Raw genomic sequence first — 23,703 nt, forward strand, 5'->3', positions numbered from 1 at the left:
ACGCACGAACAAAACAGAGGATATTTGGATATAACGATGGATTATTTGGGACCAAACCTACATTTGTTATTGAAGTAGAAGTCCTGGGAGTGCATTCTGACGAAGAACAGGAAAGGTAAGAACATTTTTCTTATAGGAAATAGGATTTTGGTGAAGGCTAATCTTGCCGGGTGTCTAAATAGCTAGCCGTGATGGCTGGGCTATGTACTTAGAATATTGCAAAATGTGCTTCATCCGAAAAGCTATTTTAAAATAGGACATATCGAGTGCATAGAGGAGTAATGTATCTATAATTCTTAAAATAATTGTTATGCTTTTTGTGAACGTTTATCGTGAGTAATTTAGCAAACTGTTAGTAAATTCCCCGGAAGTTTGCGGGTGGTATGCTTTTTCTGAACATCACATGCTAATGTAAAAAGTAGTTTTTTGATATAAATATGAACTTGATTGAACAGACATGCATGTATTGTATAACATAATGTCCTAGGTGTGTCATCTGATGAAGATCATAAAAGGTTAGTGCTGCATTTAGCTGTGGTTTGGGTTTTTGTGACATTATATGCTAGCTTGAAAAATGGGTGTCTGATTATTTCTGGCTGGGCACTCTCCTGACATAATCTAATGTTTTGCTTTCGCTGTAAAGCCTTTTTGAAATCGGACAGTGTGGTTAGATAAATTGAAGTAATAGTATTTCAAACGATTCAAAAATCGCGCCACTGAATTCAGGTGGCTGTTACGTAGGTGGGACGAATTCGTCCCGCCTTGCCCATAGAGGTTAACGAGAGTCTTATCTTTAAAATGGTGTAAAATAGTATTATTTTTGAAAAATTGAAGTAATAGCATATCTAAGGATTTGAATAACGCGCCACAGGATTCAACTGGCTGTTGAGTAGGTGGGACACCTAGCCCATAGAGGTTAAAGCCTATTTATTTTTGTTACAAACCGTGTTTCGTTAAAGCCTATTTATTTTTGTTACAAGCCGTGTTTCGTTAACCTGTTATGGCTAGGGGGCAGTATTTTCACGGCCGGATAAAAAACGTACCCAAATTAATCTGATTATTACTCCTGCCCAGAAACTAGAATATGCATATAATTTTTAGCTTTGGATAGAAAACACTCCAAAGTTTCTAAAACTGTTTGAATGGTGTCTGTGAGTATAACAGAACTCATTTGGCAGGCCAAAACCTGAGAAGATTCTGTACAGGAAGTACCCTGTCTGACCATTTCTTGGCCTTCTTGATTATCTCTATCCAATACAGGGGATCTCTGCTGTTACGTGACACTTCCTACGGCTCCCATGGGCTCTCAGAAGGCGGCAAAAAGCTGAATGATAACGAGGCAGCCCCCGGCTGAAAAACAATAGCGCGTTTGGATAGTGGCCAGTCACAGTACTATGAGACTCAGGCTCGTGCATAAGGGGATCCCATGCTTTTATTTTCTCTCTCTTTTGTACGTAAACACGCTTTCCCGGTCGGAATATTATCGCCTTTTTACAAGAAAAATGGCATAAAAATTTATTTTAAACAGCGGTTGACATGCTTCGAAGTACGGTAATGGAATATTTAGAATTTTTTTGTCAGTAAATTCACCGGCAGTGTTCGGTGGGAATGCTAGTCACATGCTAATGTAAAAAGCAGTTTTTTAATATAAATATGAACTTGATTGAACAAAACATGCATGTATTGTATAACATAATGTCCTAGGTGTGTCATCTGATGAAGATCATCAAAGGTTAGTGCTGCATTTAGCTGTCTTCTGGGTTTTTGTGACATTATATGCTAGCTTGAAAAATGGGTGTCTGATTATTTCTGGCTTGGTACTCTGCTGACATAATGTAATGTTTTGCTTTCGCTGTAAAGCCTTTTTGAAATCGGACAGTGTGGTTAGATAAAGGAGAGTCTTGTCTTTAAAATGCTGTGAAATAGTCATATGTTTGAAAAATGGAAGTTTTTGTATTTTTGAGGAATTTGTAATTCGCGCCACGCCCATCATTGGATATTGGAGCAGGTGTTCTGCTAGCGGAACGTCTAGATGTAAGAGGTTAAGAATTATAGATACAGAACTCCTCTATGCACTCGATATGTCCGATTTTAAAATAGCTTTTTGGTGAAAGCACATTTTGCAATATTCTAAGTACATAGCCCAGCCATCACGGGCTAGCTATTTAGACACCCGGCAAGTTTAGCCTTCACCAAAATCAGATTTACTATTACAAAAGTTTGATTACCTTTTGTTGTCTTCGTCAGAAGGCACTCCCAGGACTGCTACTTCAATAACAAATGTTGGTTTGGTCCAAAATAATCCATCGTTATATCCAAATAGCGGCGTTTTGTTCGATGCGTTCCAGAAACTATCCGAAATGGTAAATCAGGGTCGCGCGCATGGCGCAATTCGTGACAAAAAAATTCTAAATATTCCATTACCGTACTTCGAAGCATGTCAACCGCTGTTTAAAATCAATTTTTATGCAATTTATCTCGTAAAAAAGCGATAATATTCCGACCGGGAATCTCCTTTTCGGTAAACAGAGGAAAAATCACAAAGACGGGGGCGGCCAGTGCACGCGCCTAAGCCCACAGTCCCTTGATCGGCCACTTGAGAAAGGCGATAATGTGTTTCAGCCTGGGGCTGGAATGACGACATTCAGGTTTTTCCCGGGCTCTGAGAGCCTATTGGAGCCGTGGGAAGTGTCACGTTACCGCAGAGATCCTTTGTAATGGAATGAGATGTCAAAGAAAGACAATAAATGGTCAGACAGGCCACTTCCTGTAAAGGAATCTCTCAGGTTTTGACCTGCCATATGAGTTCTGTTATACTCACAGACACCATTCAAACAGTTTTAGAAACTTTGGAGTGTGTTCTATCCAAAGCCAATAATTATATGCATATTCTAGTTACTGGGCAGGAGTAGTAACCAGATTAAATCGGGTACGTTTTTTTATCCAGACGTGAAAATACTGCCCCCTAGCCATAACAGGTTAAGGAGCAGCGCAGCTTGGCGGGTCATGTTTCGGAGGACGCATGACTCGACTTTCACTTCTCCCGAGCCCGTTGGGGAGTTGTAGCGATGAAACAAGATTGTAATTGGATCGCAATTGGATATCACAAAATTATATCTTCAACTGAAGATGGAGTGTAATGTTGTTTTAGAAATCAAACCAAAAACCTGTTGTTTTCAAAGGATTGGAGTATCAAACTGCTCTTCCTAGAAAGAGTGGAATATGTGTGTCAAGGCAACCAATTTTCCAAATGAAAATGGTATGGCTTCATTGATTTTAACTATAGTTCCCATCTGTGAGATTTAATGAGGTCTACAAACAAACAGTTTCTCTTTTCTTTCCCTTAACTTTTTCCTCTATTCTGTTGGAATTGCTGCCAGTAACTGATTGTTTTTATAATTTGTACATACACTTAGTTGACAGTTTATTAGGTACACCACCCCGTTCACAAAAATGGATCGCTCCTACAGACAGTGAGTCATGTGGCCGTGGCTTGCGATATAAAGCAGGCAGACAGGCATCAAGGCATTCCGTTACTGTTCGATTGAATGTTAGAATGAGCAAAACGAGTAACCTAAGCGACTGAGCGTAGTATGATCGTCAGTGCCCGGCACGCCGGATCCAGTATCTCATAAACGCCCTCCTGGGCTTTTCAAACACAACAGCATATAGGGTTTACAGAGGATGGTGCGACAAACAAAACACATCCAGTCAGTGGAAGTTCTGTGGGCAAAAACATCTTGTTGGTTAGAGAGGTCGAAGGAGAATGGCAAAACTCGTCGATCCACTCCTAGAAGCGGCTCCAGTGGGCATGCGATCACCAACAGTGGACAATTGATGAGTGGAAAAACATTGCCTGGTCTGAGTCCCATTTCCTGTTGCATCATGCTGATGACAGTGTCAGGATTTGGCATAAACAGCATGAGTCCATGGACCCAACCTGCCTGGTGTCAACGGTATAGACTGGTGGCGGTGGTTTAGGGAATGTTTTTCTGGCACACATTAGGTCCCTTGATACCAAGTGAGCAACAATTGAATGCCACAGCGTATTTTAACATTGTTGCTGACCAAAACATTGTTGCTAACCATAGGGTATCTTTGGGATGAGATCGAACGGGCTGTTTTCAGCATGAATGTCCCGTGGTCCAATCTGCAACAACTGCATGATGTCATTGCGTCAACATGAACCAACATTCCTGTGGAACTTTTTCGACACACTGTAGAATCCATGCCTGAAAGAAATCAGGCTGTTCTGGGGGGTCCGATCCAGTACTTGATGGGTGTACCTAATAAACTGTCTGTTTCTATACATTGTGCAGTGTTTGAAATTAAAATTCCCATTACTGTCAATGATATCATTTTTAAATCAAATCAAATTTTCCATCATCTGCATATAAGGACATTTTGGTTTCAAGACCATCGATACATAGAGCTACTATATTACAATTGTTCCTGATTCTGATGGCCAGCAGATTGATAGCCAATTAGAATAAATAAGGCAATAGTCCGACTCCTCTAAATAACTAAAAGTTGTCAGATAAATACCCATTATTCACTAACTTACTGACTGTATTTGGATATAAGACTCTAAACCATTGAATAAACAACCAAAATGTTAATACTGAAGGCATCCATAAATGAAATCCCATTTTATCTCATCAAAAGCCTTCTCAAAAGCTGCAATAAACATCAAACCTGACTTTTCTTCCTTTTCATAATGTTCAATAGTTTCAAGAAAATAATTAATATTGTCACTAATGTAGCCAGATTCCTCACTTTGGTTAATTCTACTCATAACTTTCTTAATTCTAAGTGCTAAACATTTTGATAGAATACGGGAGACACAGCACAATTCAGTGAGTGGTCTCCAGTTTTTGAGGTATACATGGCTTTATATTGACCATTTGCATCCTGCTTCAATAGTAATGTAATCATCCCATCTCTTTGGGTGGTTGATAGTTACCCCCCATTGAAATGAAAAATGTAAGCAGGCGAGAAAAGTTTATTTAATTTCTGTAAAAAAACAAAAAAACAAACAAAAAAAATTGCTATAACATCAAAGTCAGGAGATTTGCCTGAATTCATCTAACCAATTTAAGTGAAGCTATATTACTTAAATTAGGCTGGCCCCTAGCGAGCCACATTGCCTCAAACTGCACAACCTCCACACACATACTCTAAGGGCTGTAAGCATAGAATTAGAAATACCAGAATTATTAGGCTATAGAATACTTTATTGTCTCACTTACCTTTGAGTTTGTTGTGCTCTGAGTCTGCAGGGAAGAGGCAGTCGGGGAAGAGCTTGGGAAAGGTGAGGCCTGCGTATTTGGGTCTGTTCTCTACATAGTTACGGACAGTGGGCTGCAGCTTCTTCATAAACTCTGGTGAGGGCGTGCCCAGCTGCTCAATCACCTTATTCCATTGGTCGATATCTGAGAGGGGGTGGGGTTAAAAAAAAACACAACAAACCTGGACAGGACAAAACTCTGGCTGTCTCAAATTAAAAACATATAGGCTTTAACATACAGCACTAACCAATTGAAGGGGATAATTGCATAGGCCTACAATAGTCCTACAAGCAGACGCATAAGAGCCACATTGGGACATATCACTAAATGGAGGGACATGAGCAAAGTGTAACAGTAACAGACAACTTTTCTATAATCTGCCATTTCTTAAACAAGTTCTCTCTTCCATATTTAATTAGTTCAATCGCAGTAAACCAGCAGATTTCTTCCTATTCTGAGAGTCAAACAGATGTTGATCAACATTGTGCAATATTGTGCAGTGGCGGTATGGACTGTGAGTGGGTTCACAAATGAACAAGGCCTTGTAAATTCTATGAATCACTGCAAAAAGGCGTCAACTTGGTAGGGAGGGATTTCCAATGGAGTTTGCCAATTTTGCAATATGTGTTGTGCATGGTCCCTGACAAATAAACATATTAAATAGATAATAAAAGATCTACATTGTCGACAATAAACACTAGTATAGTACCTTCTATACTGACGCAAAACTCTCCAGATGTACGTGTCAGAACAATGTATAGAGAGTCCTGTCTGAATGTACTATTGGTCAGAGACTTCATCCCCCTCTCCTCATCTCATCTGCAATGGTAATTCCACTGCTTTAGTCTGCTATAAGAAAGACCCTATTAACCTGTTAGGGCTAGGGGGCAGTATTGACACGGCTGGATAAAAAACATACCCGATTTAATCTGGTTACCACTCCTACCCAGTAACTAGAATATGCATATACTTATTACATATGGATAGAAAACACCCTAAAGTTTCTAAAACTGTTTGAATGGTGTCTGTGAGTATAACAGAACTCAAATGGCAGGTCAAAACCTGAGAGATTCCTTTACAGGAAGTGGCCTGTCTGTCCATTTCTTGAAATTCTTTTCCATCTCTATCTTTTACTAAGGATCTCTGCTCTAACGTGACACTTCCCACGTCGTCCATAGGCGCTCAGAGCCCGGGAAAAAACAGAATGTCGTCATTCCAGCCCCAGGCTGAAACACATTATCGCCTTTCTCAAGTGGCCGATCAAGGGACTCTGGGCTTATGCGCGTGACCCGACCGCCCCCGCCTTTGTGATTTTTTCCTCTGTTTGCCGAAAAGGAGATTCCCTGTCGGAATATTATCGCTTTTCTACGAGAAAAATGGCGTAAAAATTGATTTTAAACAGCGGTTGACATGCTTCGAAGTACGGTAATGGAATATTTAGAATTTTATTGTCACGAATTGCGCCATGCGCGCGACACTTCTTTACCATTTCGGATAGTGTCTGGAACGCATACGAACAAAACGCCGCTATTCGGATATAACGATGGATTATTTTGGACCAAACCAACATTTGTTATTGAAGTAGCAGTCCTGGGTGTGGATTCTGACGAAGACAACAAAAGGTAATCAAACTTTTATAATAGTAAATATGATTATGGTGAGTGCTAAACTTGCCGGGTGTCTAAATAGCGAGCCCGTGATGCCTGGGCTATGTACTTAGAATATTGCAAAATGTGCTTTCACCAAAAAGCTATTTTAAAATCGGACATATCGAGTGCATAGAGGAGGTCTGTATCTATAATTCTTAAAATAATTGTTATGCTTTTTGTGAACGTTTATCGTGAGTAATTTAGTAAAATGTTAGCGAATTCCCGGAAGTTTGCGGGGGGTATGCTAGTTCTGAACGTCACATGCTAATGTAAAAAGCTGGTTTTTGACATAAATATGAACTTGATTGAACAAAACATGCATGTATTGTATAACATAATGTCCTAGGGTTGTCATCTGATGAAGATCATCAAAGGTGAGTGCTGCATTTAGCTGTCTTCTGGGTTTTGGTGACATTATATGCTGGCTTGAAAAATGGGTGTCTGATTATTTCTGGCTTGGTACTCTGCTGACATAATCTAATGTTTTGCTTTCGTTGTAAAGCCTTTTTGAAATCGGACAGTGTGGTTAGATTAACGAGAGTCTTGTCTTTAAATGGCTGTAAAATAGTCATATGTTTGAGAAATTGAAGTAATAGGATTTTTAAGGTTTTGAAAATCGCGCCACAGGATAGCAGTGGCTGTTACGTAGCGTCCCACCTAGCCCATAGAGGTTAATACTAAAGCTTTTGTTATTACGTTATAGCCCTCCCCATTTCCCATAGCCTTAAAGGGGTTCCAAATGGCAGCCTATTCCCTATATAGTGCAGGGGCCACTATATATGTAAGGACACACGCTGGAGACGAGAAGCAGGTACAGAGAATGAACATTTAATGGAAAACGGACTTCAAACAAAACAAGAACAGTGTCTGGACAGGGTGAACAAAACAACATTACGACAATAATGCTGACACAGGGAACAAAACTGAGGAACAGACAGATATTGAGGGAGCAATCAACAACGTGAACGAGTCCAAGTGAGTCCAATGAGCACAGATGCGCGTAATGATGGTGACAGGTATGCGTAATGGAGGGCAGCCTGGCGCCCTCGAGCGCCAGAGAGGGGAAGCGTGAGCAGGTGTGACAGTACCCCCCCTCTAGGGGCGCCACCTGGGCGAGCCTGACGGGCCAGCTGAGGCATGGGCGCTGGACTAACCGGCTGAGGCGTAGAAGCGCGACGAGCCGGCTGAGGCGTGGGAGCCTGACGGGCCGGCTGCAGCATGACGTGGGATGGGAGCCTGCCGAGCCAACCGAGAAAAGGAAACCTCTCGAGCCAGCTAAGGCGTGAAAGCCCGACGAGCCAGCTGAGGTACCCCCGGTTCCATCAGCGGCAGCACCCGGACCCGACGTCACCACCAAAAACAAAAAACAAGAACTACCTGATGCTTCAAATAGTGATGTCAGCATTCTATAAGGACAGACACTGGAGACGAGAAGCAGGTACAGGGAGTGAACATTTAATAGAAAACGGACATCAAACAAAACAAGAACAGCGTTTGGACGGGCGGAACAAAACGACATTACGACAATAATGCTGAGACGGAGAACAAAACTGAGGAACAGACATATAAAGAGGGGTCAATCAACAACGTGAAGGAGTCCAATGAGTGCAGCTGCGCGTAATGATGGTGACAGGAGTGCGTAATGGAGGGCAGCCTAGTGCCCGAGGGGAAGCGGGAGCAGGCGTGAGAATATAGGGAATAGGGTGCCATTCGGGACATAGTCACAGTGCTAGTGAGCGAGGCCAACACTTCACTGGTGGGAATGATTTCCTCATTGGTTTCCTAGCCCTTTAAATGATTTAAACTGTTTCCTAATGCTGGGTTAAATACATTGCAAGCACATTTGTGTTTAATGTGGGTTTTACAACTAGCAGATAGCAGATTGAAACAGCTCCTAGTTCTCTCTCTAATTTATAACCAATGCTTTATGAATATGCAGATTATTGTACTGGTACTGTACAAAGTTCCAAATGCCAATTGGTGTGATTTTGTGTTAGATTGCTGTTTTTAATGCTGTTTTTATTGGGAGAGATCGATTTCCATTTCCTTTATTACAAATGGCAAATAAACTTGAAACTTGATTTGAATTATCACCACTATTTTGGGATAGGAACAGAGGGGGAAAGGATGGCGTGTGTGTTTGTGTGTGAGGGTGGCCAGGCTGGGGGGGTCTATGTCTTTTTTCTCTCCATCTCGCACAGGTGGGTGCCAGTTCAAAGAGAGTGCCAGCAAGCCAGGACATCCAGAAACACATGACCTCATCCTGCTGGAATGCCGTTTTCATTTCCTCTTTGTCTACATCACACTTTGGGAATCACATCTACACAATGCAGGAAAAGGAGTCCAATCTACACAATGCAGTGAGAGGAGCCTTGGCTTTCATTCCTTAACATTATTCTACATGGCTGTCTAATTTGATTTAAAACATTGCTGGAATTAAAACAGTTCTATATAGATAAATATGTTAATTTGTGTTTAATTAAAAATAAAGTATTGTTTTTTTTATACATATGAGTATCCCTCATCATGAAATTAGGCTATTTTCTAAATGTTCAGATTTTATGATGGTGTTCAAACTGCTCATCTCGATGACAGACCCGATATATTGTAAAGGCTGGAAGAAGGCCAGAATGATGTACGTGTAGCCGATGTGAAATCACTAGCTAGTTAGCTGTGGTGAACTAGTAGCACAGCCAATGTGTCGATGTATTGATACGAGTTACAGTCTACAGACGGAGGCAAGGCTACCTCTCCAAATGTTCTATATAGAACTGCTTTAAGGGCCATGTATGACGCTAGCCATTTAACCCTATACAGTATTTGGTTCTTCTAGCAGTGTACAGTATAGTGTTGATGACAGTACCAGAAGGAGACAAGGAGGCAAGGATATGGTCGGTGCCTGGGAACAGCACTGTTCCTCTTATCACCTCTCCAAAGATGCAGCCCACAGACCACATGTCCACTGCAGCCAGACACAGTCCCATACCAGTAACCCAGCATACATGACATGCAGATACATACATGACACATGTCACGCAAACTCCATAAACCACACACTGCACGCAGACATGCAAAACAATGCCACGTCTTTGTGAGTCCTGTCTGTCATGTAATTGCAAACAAGTTATGTTTTGTGTACCACAACAATGGCTGTTAAACTTAAGACACTGCTGTCTTTGTCAGTTATTATCTAGCAGAGGTCACCAACCGGTCGATCGCGAGACATTCCTAGTCGATCACCAAACATTTCTTTAGAAAAGCCAACGATAAAGTCAATTTTTTTACTTATTCGTGTTTTGCGCTGTTGGCGGTAGATGCACCTGATTCAGAAGCATTGCGAACTGGGTAGGCGAGGTGTTCACATTTGGGACCATTTCATTTGTCTTAAAAGACAAACTCCGCCTACCCGGTGGACCGGGAGATCTGTGGCTAAATAATGTGTGCCTACTGCCCTGGAGATCTGTGGCTAAATAATGTGTGCCTACTGTGCTGGCCAATCCGATAGCTCAAACCACTGTACCTACAGGTTCCAAGACTCTGGCCACAGCAAAGTTTGATACTAGCCTACCTAAGATTTAATAACTTTTAAAACCATGACCAGAGAGAGAATGTCAAAGAATACAGCAAAGAGCTGCTGTTTTTATGAGTGAGTCCACATTTAAGTTTTTATTAAGCACTGTGAACACTATTACAAAACATTATTACAAAACATAAAACACGCTTCTCCCTACTTCCGCTCGCGCTGCAATGAATGAGTAGCCAAGTGTATCGATAGCCCTGCATTTTTATTATTAGCAGCTCATCTTGTCTATTTTAATATTGAGGAATATTATACTTTCTCTGGTCATAGGAACAACATTAATTTGTGCATGAGGCAGATGCGGATGCGGTGCAACTCGAGTTTCTCCAGGTGGAAGACGGTGTCCCCTCTGTCTGGCCAGTCTCACCAGAGGAAAGGAAGGAGAGCAGGGACCGTGAGAGGCGGACCCTCTGCTGCTCTCTCCCTCCCTTTGCTGAGACTAATGTCGTGTTCAAAACAACTGGGAACTGGGAAATCTCAGACATCCGCCTTCAGAGCGTTTAAGACAACTGGGAACTGGGAATTTTGTTTTTGAACGATCATCCAACTCGGAATTCCAAGTCAGAAACTCATCTTTCTGAAGCGCAGACTTTCCGACCTGAAGATCACTGACGTCATGATTTGAGCTCATTTGTTTTTTGTTTTTTAGTTCCCAGTTTATGCTCAGCTGTGCCTCGCAAGTGCTACACCAACTGATCTATTTTGTTATCAAAGCTTTAGTTTTGAAATATATTATTGTCGGGGAGAACAAAATTGGCAGGCCAGGCATATAACCAATATGCTGTGATAATGTATTAGGGCTACTGCACAAACCTTATTCCTAAAGAGCTGTTTTTATTAGGTTAATGTTAAAAAATGTAATCATGTAAAAAAAAACTCTGAGCAATAGATCTTGCTTTTTGACTGCGAAAGTGATCTTGACTCAGAAGAGGTTGGTGACCACTGATCTTGCAAGAGTATGTGAGTAACGTCACACTGTCCTTACAGGGCTTTTCTTAAAGTACAAATCATGCAGAAGAGAACTGTAGGTTCTCGTAACTTCCAGATTTCACTCTGCTGGCGTCTTGATTGGCATTGACTATCATGTTAGGATGATGACACATTGGCCTTACAGTGCATTCTGGATTTCAGCATGAATACAGGTTTCTGAAGGGGTTCAACTCAATTCACTGTTGGTGAATAAATTAATACTTATGATTGATTATTACTTATGACTGATTGTCTAAGAGCCACCCAATATCCTTGTTTTGTCCTGGCATACACCCTGATAGATGCACGCACGCACGCACACACACACCCTCAAAGCTAGAATGCTAAAAATCGGTAATTATCGGCACGCATGTTGCTCTCCCATTAGCTCCAGGGGGTGGCCCGGTGTCTGACCCCACAGTGTATGCAACACACTCCAGGAAGACGCACACGGCGCCAGAAATATTCCAATAAATATTCAGAGTGAGGGATGTCTCATTCTGCCAAAGGGGTGCCAAAATAAAATAGGTTAAATACAGGATGGATTCCCATAGAAATATAATTAGTCATTCCATGATGGATCCATGGCTTTGTCATCACATACTTCAAGTAATTCCTTTATATAAACAGGACTTGGAGAAAAACATTTTTTTTAGGGGTTAATGAATTTATGGTGAATTATTGAAATAGTGATATATTATTATTAAATATATTATTTGAGCTATTAGAGGTGTTGTGAAGCCAGCCAGTACAGTAGCAAGATTGGTTAGAGACAATAGAGCTACGCGGAAACCATTGTACCTAACAGAGGAGTACAGGCCACGTATTGATTTGATTCACCTTCAGAGAGTCTGAGAGTCATAGGGCTCTATTTTCGGCTGCCATTAACGCACGCTCTTTGGCAATTTTGACTTGTAAAAGCCAGGCGCCAGGGTTGGTAATTTACTTGTCTTATATCAGCTTACTTGTGCTGAGGAGGGAGGGGTGGAAATATTTTAGTTGTGTCCTTAAAAACGTGCACCAATGTGCAAATTTCAAGCAGCGCCACTGGTGATATTTAAGACTCACAAAAACCTGTTCTTAGCTGTAACTCAATTGGTTATGGCATCGATTTTTCCAGTGGAGGCGCACAGTAGCCTGATTAATGATTATATGCTAATGTTTTATTAAAATATCACCAGCAGCAAAACAGTCAACAGACATTACATTTTTTTCTTTATATTGGACATTATTTTTGTCCATGCAGCTTCTGTGAAAAGCTTGGACTCATTATGCCCATTGAATGAAAGTTGTCAGTGACTGTAGGGAATCTGTTTAGGCACATCAAGTTATTACAATAGACTGCTTATTGTTTTCCCTTTGTAATTTTGTTAACAAAATGGATCTTCCACTTTCGTCTGTTGGACGTAACTGTCAAATCACGGGAATAGTGGAGCAGGTTGAGAGTTTCAAGTTCCTTGGTGTCCACATCACCAACAAACTAACATGGTCCAAGCACACCAAGACAGTCGTGAAGAGGGCACGACAAAACCTATTCAGGAGAAAAAATTTAGCATGGGTCCTAAGATCCTAAAAAGGTTCTACAGCTGCACCATCGAGACGATCCTGACTGGTTGCATCATTTCCTGGTATGTCAACTGCTCGGCCTCCAACCGCAAGGCACTACAAAGGGTAGTGCGTACGGCCCAGTACATCACTGGGGTGAGCTTCCTGCCATCCAGGATCTCTATACCAGGCGGTGTCAGAAGAAGGCCCTAAAAATTGTCAAAGACTCCAATCCACCCTAGCCATAAGACTGTTCTGCGCTAAGATGTACCATTGCATTAGGTTTGTTAAAATAGAGCTCATAGTAATAATCTAAAAATAAATAGATTTGTCTGCATTTATTTTTCAAAATGTTCAGTATCAGTAGAAAAAGTGCACTGCATGCATTGAATATGTATTTTTTGTGATACAAATAACTTCCATAATCTAACTGTTCATACACTATATATACAAAAGTATGTGGACACACTTTCAAATTAGTGGATTTGGTTATTTCAACCACACCCGTTGCTGACAAGTGTATAAAATCGAGCACACAGCCATGCAATCTCCATAGACAAACATTGGCAGTAGAATGGCCTTACTGAAGAGCTCAGTGACTTTCAACGTGGCGCCGTCATAGGATACCACCTTTCCAACAAGTCAGTTCGTCCAACAAGTTAATTTCTGCCAAGATAGAGCTGACCCGTGAATTGGAAGCATCAAGGAGCAACAACAACTCAGCCGCAAAGTGGTAGGCCACACAAGCTCACAGAATGGCACCGCCGAGTGCTGAAGCACATAGCACGTAAAAATCTGTCCTCGGTTGCAACACTCACTACCGAGTTCCAAAGCTTGCCGCTATTGAACTATGGAGCAGTGGAAACGCGTTCTCTGGAGTGATGAATCAAGCTTCATCTGGCAGTCCAACGGACAAATATGATTTTGGCGGATACCAGGAGAACGCTACCTGCCCCAATGCCTTGTGCCAACTGTACATTTTGGTGGAGGAGGAATAATGGTCTAGGGCTGTTTTTCATGGTTCAGGCTAGGCCCATTAGTTCCAGTGTTGGGACATTTTAGCACTACAGCATACAATGACAATCTTCCAACTTTGTGGCAACAGTTTGGGGAAGGCCCTTTCCTGTTTCAGCATGACAATGCCCCTGTGCACAAAGCGAGGTCCATACAGAAATGGTTTGTCGAGATCGGTGTGGAAGAACTTGACTGGCCTGCACAGAGCCCTAACCTCAATCCCATTGAACACCTTTGGGATGAATTGGAACACCGACTGTGAGCCAGGCCTAATCGCCCAACATCAGTGCCCGACCTCACTAATGCTTTTGTGGCTGAATGGATGCAAGTCCCTGCAGCAATGTTCCAACATTTAGTGGAAAGCCTTCCCAAAAGAATGGCGGCTATTATAGCAGCAAAGAGGGGACCAACTCCATATTAATGCCCATGATTTTGGAATGAGATGTTCGACGAGCAGGTGTCCACATACTTTTGGTCATGCAGTGTAAAATCCAAACATGATTGCAAACACGACATGCACAACTCTTGTTGAAACATTTTCATACAACAAAGACACCTTCCCTGTAAACTAACACAATGTAAGATTTTAAATATACAGAACGTGTGAAATTATAATCTGCAATGCGATTTATGTAACTTTTTTTGAACAATTTCTGTGAGGTCGTACTTTATCGGAGCTCCCGTGTATTAAACATTTTACAGTGTGTTCACAGCTGTCTTTGCGAGGGGAAAATTGCACCCTTATTCTTTGAACGAGATCAACGGCCATTATTTACTTATCTGAATAAGGATACAGTCACGGCCAGGGAACAGGATTTTGTGACGCACCATTTCTCCCATAATGCACCCCACCGACCATATATCCACTGCAGGTACAGAGAGAGAGTGAGAGATAAGTCAGAGGTTAGCATTAGAAAAGAAAACGTAGGCTCTTTCTCAGTTCCTTTATCCTCGATTCCTTGCATCCTTTCTCCTCTCTTCTTTCTCAAAACAAATTAGAGGTGAAGATTCAAGGTCCCTCCCCTTGGACCTTCAAGTTCTCCTCCGATGCGTTTTCAGAATGAGGTGAGGATATGATAGAGGGTGCAAGGAATCGAGGAATTGAGAAAGAACCCTTGTCGGTAGAGAGCTATCGGAAACAAAGTAATTTGAATGTGGCGGATGATTATTCAGACTGAGAAATAATTAGTGTGAGAGAAGAGAGGTAGCATGCAGACAAATGACTATTCCACTAATAAAGAGTAGCAGTTAGAGTCTCCAGGGGCTTTGCTGGTGGCAGGAAATCCATGGTCTGCTCTCTCTGCCTACATCTAGTCTAGTTTTATATTTAACCAGGTAAATTGACTGAGAAGATATTCTCATTTACAGCAACAACCTGTGAAATAGTTACAGGGGAGAGGATGAATAAGCCAATTGGAAGCTGGGGATGATTAGGTGGCCATGAAGGTATGAGGGCCAGATTGGGAAATTAGCCAGGACACCAGGGTTAACACCCTTACTCTTACAATAAGTGCCATGGGATCTTTAGTGACCACAGAGAGTCAGGACTCCCATTTAACATCCCATCCAAAAGACAGCACCCTACACAGGGAAATGTCCCCAATCACTGCAGCATATATATTTTTTAAACCAGAGGAAAGGGTGCCTCCTACTGGCCCTCCAACACCACTTCCAGCAGAATCTGATCTCCCATCCAGGGACCAACGAGGACCAACCCTGCTTAGCTTCAGAGGTAAGCCAGCAATGGGATGCAGGGTGGTATGCTGTGAACCATACAGCTATTCAGTAATCACCAAGGTCAACAGTTAAATACACAAAGAGTACAGAGCTATAAACTGGAGTTGGAGACCTACATTTCCCTCACTAACTTTAAACATCAGCTATCTGAGCAGCTAACCGATCGCTGCAGCTGTACATAGTCCATCTGTAAATAGCCCACCCAATCTACCTACCTCATCCCCATATTGTTTTTATTTACTTTGCTGCTCTTTTGCACACCAGTATTTCTACTTGCACATCATCATCTGCTCATCATCATCTGCTCATCTATCACTCCAGTGTTAATCTGCTAAATTGTAATTACTTGCTACTATGGCCTATTTATTGCCATACCTCCTCATGCCATTTGCACACACTGTATATAGACTTTCTTTTTTTTCTATTGTGTTATTGACTGTACGCTTGTTTATTCCATGTGTAACTCTGTGTTGTTGTTTCTGTCGCACTGCTTTGCTTTATCTTGGCAAGGTTGCAGTTGTAAATGAGAACTTGTTCTCAACTAGCCTACCTGGTTAAATAAAGGTGAAATATATATATTTTTTTAAATAAAGGTTTATTTACGCATTCATTTACTCAATCCATGCAGTGGAGGCTAGAGTTGCTACCGGAAGTAACTTTATCTCATTTTCAAAAGGGTACGCTGATTCGAAACACAGTGCATAAAATTAGGTGTTCAAGGCACACACTTCAGTAATAGATAAGGTGACAAAGAAGAAGATATGCTTGTGTTCTGTGTTACCAGAGGTGTCAGTGAGTTATGGGTGTTAATTGACCTCAACCCTGGCTGTTAGTGCAAGTGCATGTTACAATGTTAGAATGCACCCAGCAGAGGTGTGTTACAGTATTAGAATACACCCAACCAGCAGCATGTTACAGTGTTAGAACACCAGAACACATTCTCGAACCTGTCTTACCGTTCTCTTTGTACCCCATGCCCAGAATGACCTCTGGAGCTCTGTAGTACCGTGTCACCACGTACGGGGTCATCATGAAGCTGGTGCCTGCAGTCCTGGCCAGGCCAAAGTCCAGGATCTTCAGCGTACAATCAGACTTCACCACTATATTGCTAGGTTTCAGGTCCTTCAGAGGGAAAGCAACATCAAAGAGATGAGGATTATTGAGTAAAAGTTTAACGGGTGATGCTAGCTACTACAGTATTTTTATTTTAAATGTCGACAGATGGCGTTTCACAGCAGACAAAACCGGTTGCAACGACGTAATTTCCACCACCGCTGCCCACTGGGTTATGAGCAATGCAAGGTTGAGCATGAGTAATGTTTACTATATCCAGAACATCCTAGTACATAATATCAATGACTAGGGTTACTGCTGGAGACCTGACGGAAAATTTGATTAATTATATTTCTAGGTTGGAGGACGTCTCACCATGTGAATGATGCCAGCGGAGTGCAAGTGTTTGATGCCACACACACACATACGTACAGTACACGTAAAGGCACACGCACTCACACACACACATAAGCCTTCTCACCCTGTGTATAATTCCAGCTGAGTGCAGGTGTTTGATGCCACACAGCATCTGGTAGAGCAGGTAGGACATTCTCTCATGGTCTAGCTCCATCTGAATCACCTGGCATAGGTTGGCATCCATCAGCTCCATCACCAGGTACCTGGGATGGTGATACATACAGTTATAGTATGTTTTCACAACTGGTAATGCACTGAGGCTGAGACTGGCTTTCTGGACACAGATTAAGACTAAAAAGCATGTTCAATGGAGAATATGGCTGTAGTAAAATAATCTCCAGAATGTCACTGTCATCTTTGCTTCAGAAAACCCTCTGAACACCAGAGAGAGACGGGGTAACAAGGAGAGGTTCTAATAGCCTACACTTCGGCATAACTCTTATAATAACTTTCACTGGAATAGAGGTCTAATAAAAGAGATGAGATGCTTCAACCCAAGAGGCCCTACTCTGATGTGGGCTCCCGAGTGGCGCAGTGGTCTAAGGCACTGCATCTCAGTGCTAGAGGTGTCACTACAGTCCCTGGTTTGATTCCAGGCTGTATCACAACCGGCAGTGATTGGGAGTCCCATAGGGTGGTGCACAATTAGCCCAGCGTCGTTAGGGTTCGGCCGGGGTAGGCTGTCATTGTAAATATAAATGTGTTCTTAAATTACTTTCCTAGTTAAATAAAAAAAATACTTATGATTTCCTCCCTACCACATCTCTTCTCTCCTTCCTCCTTTATTCCCCCTTTACATCTATTCTCAACACAATGGACACCACACAGCAGAACATCAATGGGAATCTACATACACTTTGTTTTACAATGATTAATGACTGTCATCGTGCTCGTTACCATATTGAGCATCTTGTCATCTTATCATAATGCCTTGACACACATAATTGACTGAATTCGCAGGTGTATTTCTCCTTTTCTGTACATACAAAAATCTACATACTTAAAAATTATTTTACTGTACATAGAAAAGTCCATACTTTTTTAAATTGCTGTAATACATTTTTTATTTCAAGCACATACTTTGTTTAATTTTTTGCAGTTTTGGATTGAAAACAAACTCCATTCCTCAGAGACACACCATTCCTTGCACTGCCTTAGACAAGCATGCTGCCTTCCATTCACTGCAGTATCAGCAACCTACACATTCATGAATCATTCAGTACAAAGACACAGAGCCTGAGGCTTCAAATTATACTACACTAATATCACTTTCTCTGACATCACTCTTAGTGGTTATTTTCTCACACTGAGAATAATTTAACAAGAGTATTGTAGGTAGGTAATATAATCTTGCTCATCTGAAATCAGATTTAAAAGTCAGATGAAACTAGAAATGTATTTGCCTACATAAAGTAAATATAATCTCACAATTATTCCTTTTTCCTCTGAATATTGTTTACTGTACTTACACATCCTGAAAGTCTTCTAGTGATTTCTGTGGTGTGAAAACATTTAATAAACTGATGATCTGAAAAAGAAAGACAACAGAGAAAAAAACTGGGTCAACATTCAGTATCAGTTTAACCGAGTCTATCTACAGTAACAACAATAACAGCACATTGATTTCTTTTGCCATTTTGAAAACTGGATATAGGGACAGAGACAGAGAAAGAGAGAGAGACAGAGAAAGAGAGGGACATCTGCCCTGTGAGGATTATATCCATGGGAAAAGAGCTCTCTCTCTCTCTCTCTCTCTCTCTCTCTCTCTCTCTCTCTCTCTCTCTCTCTCTCTCTCTCTCTCTCTCTCTCTCTCTCTCTCTCTCTCTCTCTCTCTCTCTCTCTCTCTCTCTCTCTCTCTCTCTCTCTCTCTCTCTCTCTCTCTCTCTCTCTCTCTCTCTCTCTCTCTCTCTCTCTCTCTCTCTCTCTCTCTCTCTCTCTCTCTACGGGGAGGGGACTCACTCTATCAGCACCACAGAATGGGCCAATAAAAGACGACAAAACACAAGCTAGACTATCATCTTGTTATTTGTTTAGCCATAGAGACAGGACATTGTATCTCACATTTTTGTGATTGACACATTTCATGAGCACCAGTTCCCTGTATGCCCTCTTGGCATGGGTCTGGTTCTGAAAGGGTCTGCTGAGCTTCTTGATGGCCACGTTTCTGTCGAGGACTGCATCGTACCCGGCACTGCAGAAAACACAGGACAAAAACATTGAATTAGAACCACAGGAATGTACCAGTCAACTTCCTATCGTATGGGGGGCTTTGTCCATTCTAGTCATTCTGTTTCTATATGACAAAACAGGAAGTGAGTCAGAGACTGCACATGGCAGACAAATGAGAATGATAAGTGAAGTCCTGTGAAAGATTGAAGGGTTTGCTATTGATCAAGATCGGTGGTCCTGGGCTCTTCCAGGGCCTTTCTGTCTGTTCTGACCATGATTGGAAACTAGCCTGGTCCCTGATCTGGTTCTGCTGTATAGCCAACTTCTATGGTAGTTGGCATGCCAAACAGCACATACAGATGTGGGACCAGGCTAGGGTGTAACCATATCAAGCCATTTCTGCTGATAATAGAATTACATAGGGAATACCTGTAGATTGACTTTAATGCAGACTTTTGATGCCAGAGAAAATCCACCAGAACCACCAGTGTAGACATATCCTTTGGGGCCCTGGTCAAAAGTGGTGCACTATATACAGTGCCTTCGGAAAGTATTCAGACCCCTTGATTTTTTCCACATTTTGTTACGTTACAGCCTTACTCTAAAATGGATAAAACAAAAATCCTCAGCAATCTAGACACAATATCCCATAATGACAAAGTGAAAACAGGTCTTTAGACATTTTTGCTAATTTATTAAAAATAAAAAACAGAAATACCTTATTTACATAAGTATTCAGGGCCTTTGCTAGGAGACTCTAAATTGAGCTCGGTGCAACCCAATGGTCACTGTGGAGATGGGAGAACCTTCCAGAAGGACAACCATCTCTGCAGCACTACACCAATCAGACCTTTATGGTAGTGGCCATAAAATAGTTGTGCAGCAAAGCCCCCCATCCAACCTGACAGAGCTTGAGAGGATCTGCAGAGAAGAACGGGAGAAACTCCACAAATACAGGTGTGCCAAGCTTATACCCAAGAAGACTCGAGGCTGTAATCGCTGTCAAACATGCTTCAACACAGGACTGAGTAATGGCTTTAAATACTTATGTAAATGTGATATTTCAGTTGTATATTTTTTTATACATTTGCAAAAATGTAAAAAACCTATTTTAGCTTTGTCATTATGGGGTATTGTGCGTAGATTGATGAGAAAAATGTTTAGAATAAGGCTGTAACGTAATATACAGTACTCATTCAAGCGTTTTTCTTAATTGTTTACTATGTTCTACATTGTAGAATAATAGTGAAGACATCAAAACTATGCAATAACACATATGGAATAATGTAGTAACCCAAAAAGTGTTAAAAACAAATCCCCCCCCCTCCCCCGGAGGTGGATCAGCTTTAATATCGCGGATAGATTGTTGCTTCCATCAATGTAATTGTCTGCATCATTTCCAATCACCCATATATTTTTGGGGTAAATATATATCTATATATATACGAACATACGTACATACACACACATACCCATATACAGTTGAAGTCGGAAGTTTACATACACCTTAGCCAAAAACATTTAAACTCCGTTTTTCACAATTCCTGACATTTAATCCTAGTAAAAATTCCCTGTCTTAGGTCAGTTAGGATCACCACTTTATTTTAAGAATGTGAAATGTCAGAATAATAGTATAGAGAATGATTTATTTAAGCTTTTATTTCGTTCATCACATTCCCAGTTGGTCAGAAGTTTACATACACTCAATTAGTATTTGGTAGCATTGCCTTTACATTGTTTAACTTGGGTCAAATGCTTCAGATAGCCTTCCACAAGCTTCCCACAATAATTTGGGTGAATTTTGGCCCATTCCTCCAGACAGAGCTGGTGTAACTGAGACAGGTTTGTAGACCTCCTTGCTCGCACACGCTTTTTCAGTTCTGCCCACATATTTTCTATAGGATTGAGGTCAGCGCTTTATGATGGCCACTACAATACTTTGACTTTGTTGTCCTTAAGCCATTTTTCCACAACTTTGGAAGTATGCTTGGGGTCATTGTCCATTTGAAAGACCCATTTGCGACCAAGCTTTAGCTTCCTGTCTGATATCTTGAGATGTTGCTTCAATATATCCACATAATTGTCCTACCTCATGATGCCATCTATTTTGTGAAGTGCATCAGTCCCTCCTGCAGCAAAGCACTCCACAACATGATGCTGCCACCCCCGTGCTTCATGGTTGGGATGGTGTTCTTCAGCTTGCAAGCGTCCCCCTTTTTCCTCCAAACATAACAATGGTCATTATGGCCAAACAGTTCTATTTTTGTTTCATCAGACCAGAGGGCATTTTTCCAAAAAGTACAATCTTTGTCCCCATGTGCAGTTGCAAACCGTAGTCTGACCTTTTTATGGCGGTTTGGAGCAGTGGCTTCTTCCTTGCTGAGCAGCCTTTCAGGTTATGTCTATATAGGACTCGTTTTACTGTGGATATAGACACTTTTGTACCTGTTTCCTCCTTCAACTTCACAAGGTCCTTTGCTGTTGTTCTGGGATTGATTTGCGCTTTCGCACCAAAGTACGTTCATCTCTAGGAGACAGAACATTTCTCCTTCCTGAGCGGTATGACGGCTGCGTGGTCCCATGGTGTTTATACTTGCGTACTATTGTTTGTACAGATGAACGTGGTACCTTCAGGCATTTGGAAATTGCTCCCAAAGATGAACCAGACTTGTGGAGGTCTACAATATTTTTTCTGAGGTCTTGGCTGATTTCTTTAGATTTTCCCATGATGTCAAGCAAAGAGGCACTGAGTTTGAAGGTAGGCTTTGATATACATCCACAGGTACACCTCCAATTGACTCCAATTGATGTCAATTAGCCTATCAGAAGTTTCTAACGCCATGACATCATTTTCTGGAATCTTCCAAGCTGTTTAAATGCACAGTGAACTTAGTGTATGTGAACTTCTGACTTCATCTGTATACACAGGGTGCTTTAGCAAACAAACAGCAGAGACCTGAAGACACCATACAACCTGGAACTGAGCTTGCTAGGACAGACCAGAATAAATGTTGTGGATCTTAATGTTTTTCCTCATAACCCTGGACTATCGGACCACCATTTTATTACGTTCGCAATCGCAACAAATAATCTGCTCAGACCCCAACCAAGAAGCATTAAAAGTCGTGCTATAAATTCTCAGACAACCCAAAGATTCCTTGATGCCCATCCAGACTCCCTCTGCCTACCCAAGGACGTCAGAGGACAAAAATCAGTTAACCACCTAACCGAGGAACTCAATTTAACCTTGCGCAATACCCTAGATGCAGTTGCACCCCTAAAAACTAAAAACATTTGTCATAAGAAACTAGCTCCCTGGTATACAGAAAATACACGAGCTCTGAAGCAAGCTTCCAGAAAATTGGAACGGAAATGGCACCACACCAAACTGGAAGTCTTCCGACTAGCTTGGAAAGACAGTACCGTGCAGTATCAAAGAGCCCTCACTGCTGCTCGATCATCCTATTTTTCCAACTTAATTGAGGAAAATAAGAACAATCCGAAATTTATTTTTTATACTGTTGCAAAGTTAACTAAAAAGCAGCATTCCCCAAGAGAGGATGGCTCTCACTTCAGCAGTGATGAATTCATGAACTTCTTTGAGGAAAAGATCATGATCATTAGAAAGCAAATTACGGACTCCTCTTTAAATCTGCGTATTCCTCCAAAGCTCCGTTGTCCTGAGTCTGCACAACCCTGCCAGGACCTAGGATCAAGGGAGACACTAAAGTGCTTTAGTACTATATCTCTTGACACAATGATGAAAATAATCATGGCCTCTAAACCTTCAAGCTGCATACTGGACCCTATTCCAAACTAAACTACTGAAAGAGCTGCTTTCTGTGCTTGGCCCTCCTATGTTGAACATAATAAACGGCTCTCTATCCACCGGATGTGTACCAAACTCACTAAAAGTGGCAGTAATAAAGCCTCTCTTGAAAAACCCAAAATCTTGACACAGAAATTATAAAAAACTATCGGCCTATATCGAATCTTCCATTACAGTCTGGCCACTCTGGCAGCTCAGGGCAGTCTGGCCACTCTGGCAGCTCGGGGCAGTCTGGCCACTCTGACATCTCTGGGCAGTCTGGCCACTCTGGCAGCTCCTGACTAGTGGGTGGCTCTGGCGACTCTTCACTGACGGGCGGCTCTGGCGATTCCTCACTGACGGGCGGCACTGGTGACTGTTGACTGGCGGGCAGCTCTAGTGACTGTTGACTGGCGGGCAGCTCTGGTGACTGTTGACTGGCGGGCAGCTCTGGTGACTGTTGACTGGCGGGCA

General features: G+C 41.8%; 1 protein-coding gene across 10 annotated transcripts in view; it reads right to left on the bottom strand.

Moving 5' to 3' along the window:
- The window catches only part of LOC106560362 (mitogen-activated protein kinase 10), a 126,300-nt gene that overhangs the window by 47,332 nt on the left and 55,265 nt on the right, over positions 1–23,703 (bottom strand). For 9 of the 10 annotated variants that reach the window (XR_006756965.1, XR_006756964.1, XR_006756962.1 and 6 more), the window contains exons 4-9: positions 19,314–19,443; positions 18,722–18,780; positions 17,317–17,455; positions 16,739–16,904; positions 14,840–14,911; positions 5,250–5,432 (exon numbers count right to left, since the gene is read on the bottom strand). Coding sequence is in view for 6 of the 10 variants with exons in the window: in XM_045687882.1 (XP_045543838.1) it covers positions 5,250–5,432; positions 14,840–14,911; positions 16,739–16,904; positions 17,317–17,455; positions 18,722–18,780; positions 19,314–19,443 (749 nt within the window). In the remaining 4 variants the exon portion in view is untranslated. Of the gene's footprint in view, positions 1–5,249; positions 5,433–9,800; positions 9,900–14,839; positions 14,912–16,738; positions 16,905–17,316; positions 17,456–18,721; positions 18,781–19,313; positions 19,444–23,703 lie in introns of all 10 variants that reach the window. The other variant, XM_045687903.1, reaches the window with a different exon arrangement.

This window comes from Salmo salar, chromosome ssa01, assembly GCF_905237065.1.
Source record: "Salmo salar chromosome ssa01, Ssal_v3.1, whole genome shotgun sequence".
NCBI lineage: Eukaryota > Metazoa > Chordata > Actinopteri > Salmoniformes > Salmonidae > Salmo > Salmo salar.